This window comes from Penaeus monodon, chromosome 39, assembly GCF_015228065.2.
Source record: "Penaeus monodon isolate SGIC_2016 chromosome 39, NSTDA_Pmon_1, whole genome shotgun sequence".
NCBI lineage: Eukaryota > Metazoa > Arthropoda > Malacostraca > Decapoda > Penaeidae > Penaeus > Penaeus monodon.
In genome coordinates, this window is record NC_051424.1 from 8548730 (window position 1) to 8551893 (window position 3164).

Below are 3164 nucleotides of genomic sequence, written 5' to 3' on the forward strand. Positions count from 1 at the left end.
AAAATTGATTAATTTATTAAGTCATCACATGGAAAACTTCTAGGATATGGAGTTGCATATCCAAAAAACATGCTTCCATTTTCCACTGAAAATATTCTATCAAAGTCCATTGGACCGAAAAGATGTGTCGAATATAATATTGAAGGTATTTGAAAAAAAAGGTTCTAAATATAACAAATTACTTTTTTTAAATAATAAATTGGATATGTAATGACATGTAGTTACGCCGATAAGTTGATAAGAGAGACTTTTTTTTTTTTTTTTTGGGGGGGGGGGTGCAGAATCAAACTACCCTGTTATCAAATTCATTTTATTGCAAAATGTGTTTATACTTTGATAGAAATATAAACATATTACAATGTAAAGTAATTTAGAAGCACTTGCGGTGAACAATGCCGGGGCCGGATTCTTCGTATTCATCCTTGGTGATCCACATCTGTTGGAAGGTGGACAGGGAGGCCAGGATGGAACCGCCGATCCACACGGAGTATTTACGCTCAGGAGGAGCAATGATCTTGATCTTGATGGTGGAAGGAGCCAAGCAAGTAATCTCCTTCTGCATGCGGTCAGCGATACCAGGGTACATGGTGGTACCTCCAGACATGACAATGTTGGCAAACAGATCCTTCCTCAGATCAATATCGCACCTCATGATGGAGCTGTGGACGGTCTCATGAACACCAGCAGATTCCATACCCAGGAAGGAAGGCTGGAACAGAGACTCGGGGCAACGGAAACGCTCGTTACCGATGGTGATGACTTGACCGTCGGGAAGTTCGTATGATTTGTCCAATGAAGCTGAAGCAGCAGCAACGTTCATCTCGTTCTCGAAGTCAAGGGCAATGTAGCAAAGCTTCTCCTTGATGTCACGAACGATTTCACGTTCAGCGGTAGTGGTGAAGGAATAACCGCGCTCAGTCATGATCTTCATCAGGTATGCAGTTAAGTCACGACCGGCCAAGTCAAGACGAAGGATGGCGTGGGGAAGGCAATAACCTTCGTATACAGGAACCATGTGAGACACACCATCACCAGAGTCACAGACAAGACCTGTGGTACGACCAGAGGCGTACAGGGACAGGACAGCCTGGATGCACACATACATGGCGGGTGTGGTGAAAGTCTCGAACATAATTTGAGTCATCTTCTCACGGTTGGCCTTGGGGTTGAGGGGAGCCTCAGTGAGGAGTGTGGGGGACTCCTCAGGGGCAATACGAAGTTCGTTGTAGAAGGTGTGATGCCAAACCTTTTCCATATCGTCCCAGTTGGTGATGATGCCGTGCTCGATGGGATATTTGAGAGTCAAGACACCTCGTTTGCTCTGGGCCTCATCGCCGACGTAGGCGTCCTTCTGACCCATACCGACCATGACGGCCTGGTGACGGGCACGACCGACGATGGAGGGGAACACGGATCGGGGAGCGTCGTCACCAGCGAAGCCAGCCTTGACCAGGCCGGAGCCGTTGTCCACGACCAGCGCGCACATATCTTCTTCGTCACACATGGTGGATGTTGGTCAGAGGCTGACTTCTACCTGCAAATACATAAATTGTAAGTGAACTGGAAATAAATTAGTGTAAAAAGTATCGGTCAGTGGTATATCGCTAGAAAGGTAAATATCTTTTCCGTACACACTTAAACAATTTACTCATATATAAACATACACGCCCCCCCACCACACACACATATGTGCATGTGTGTATATATACATATATATAATATATATGTGTGTGTGTGTATGCATATATATATATATATATATATATATATATATATATATATATATATTTTATATATATATATATATATATATGCATTATACATAATCGTATGTATTCTGTATTGTTATTGTATATACATATATATGTCTATATATATATGTATGTGTGTGTGTGTATATTACATATGTATGTGCATATATAGATGTGTGCGTATATATATATAATAATATATTTTTATATATATTATATATATATTATATATATATTATATATATATATATCATGTGTGTGTATAAATATATGTATATGTATGTAACCACACACACACACACAACCACACACACACACACATACACACAACCACACACACACACACACACACACACACATCAATACATATATATATATATATATATATATATATATATATATAGTATATATATATATATATATATATATATATGTACGCAGACATATATCGGTATACACACACACACACACACACACACACACACACACACACACACACACACACACACACACACACACACATATATTATATATATATATATATATATATATATATATATATATATATATATACATATATGATTCTATTGTGTGTGGGGTGTGGGTGAATGCGAGCGTGGACTTGGGCACACACACACACACACACACACACACACACACACACACACACACACACACACACACACACACACACACACACACACACACACACACACACACACACACACGCACGCACGCACGCACACACACACATGCATGCATACAAATATACACACACACACACGTGTGTGTGTGTGTGTACATAGGCATACAAACGCACGCACACACGCAGCAACAAAACCGTATACATCAAATGGGGTTTGAAAATTTTTTTCCGCCCAAATATTATCGCGCTATTAACTAAGTATAATTTTCCAAAGGCACTTTACAACGAAAGGGTTATCGTTATTCTCCAAACGTCACTTTTCCCCACGCCATCATTTTCACAGCACCTGACCACACCGAGTCGCGCCACGCACTACATAATCCCAACTTACTGAGAACTTGTCCGCACACCGCGAGATCGACTGAAGAGCTAGCCAATGAGCTTAGCCTTTTATACTATAACTCCGAACTCTAAAATGACCTCGAAAATATTTATGTATGTTATTTTTTTTTACCTTGTGGCCGAATATTTACGATGTTACTCATTTGGATTTCACCCACGGTTCGCCGACGGTTTCCTAACGAAGGTTTCAAGAAGTGGAGCTGAGCCAGGAGTGCCCATTTTGTATTTGCAACGATCGACGTCACGCATTCGGTGACCCTCCCTTTGCGCGGCCGTTAAAGCGTGCCCCAACACGGCCTACGGCGGTCAGCCTTCAGATAGTGTGAACAAGGTGGGGATGCCAATCAGAAATAACACTACGCTTG

The 3164-nt window shown here is 41.3% G+C and overlaps 1 protein-coding gene across 1 annotated transcript; it reads right to left on the minus strand.

Annotated features, from left to right (window-relative positions):
• Nucleotides 1-296: 296 nt before the first annotated feature.
• Nucleotides 297-2845, minus strand: LOC119597283 (actin-like). Its single transcript, XM_037946819.1, has 2 exons — nucleotides 2789-2845; nucleotides 297-1534 (listed from the first exon to the last, which is right to left on the minus strand). The coding sequence occupies exon 2, from the start codon at nucleotides 1502-1504 to the stop codon at nucleotides 371-373; it is 1134 nt and encodes a 377-aa protein (XP_037802747.1). The 5' UTR covers nucleotides 1505-1534; nucleotides 2789-2845; the 3' UTR covers nucleotides 297-370.
• Between the last annotated feature and the right edge of the window lie 319 nt (nucleotides 2846-3164).

Excerpts from the sequence above, each read along its gene's own strand:
- LOC119597283 (XM_037946819.1), bottom strand. The coding sequence starts at position 1,504 with ATGTGTGACGAAGAAGATATGTGCGCGCTGGTCGTGGACAACGGCTCC.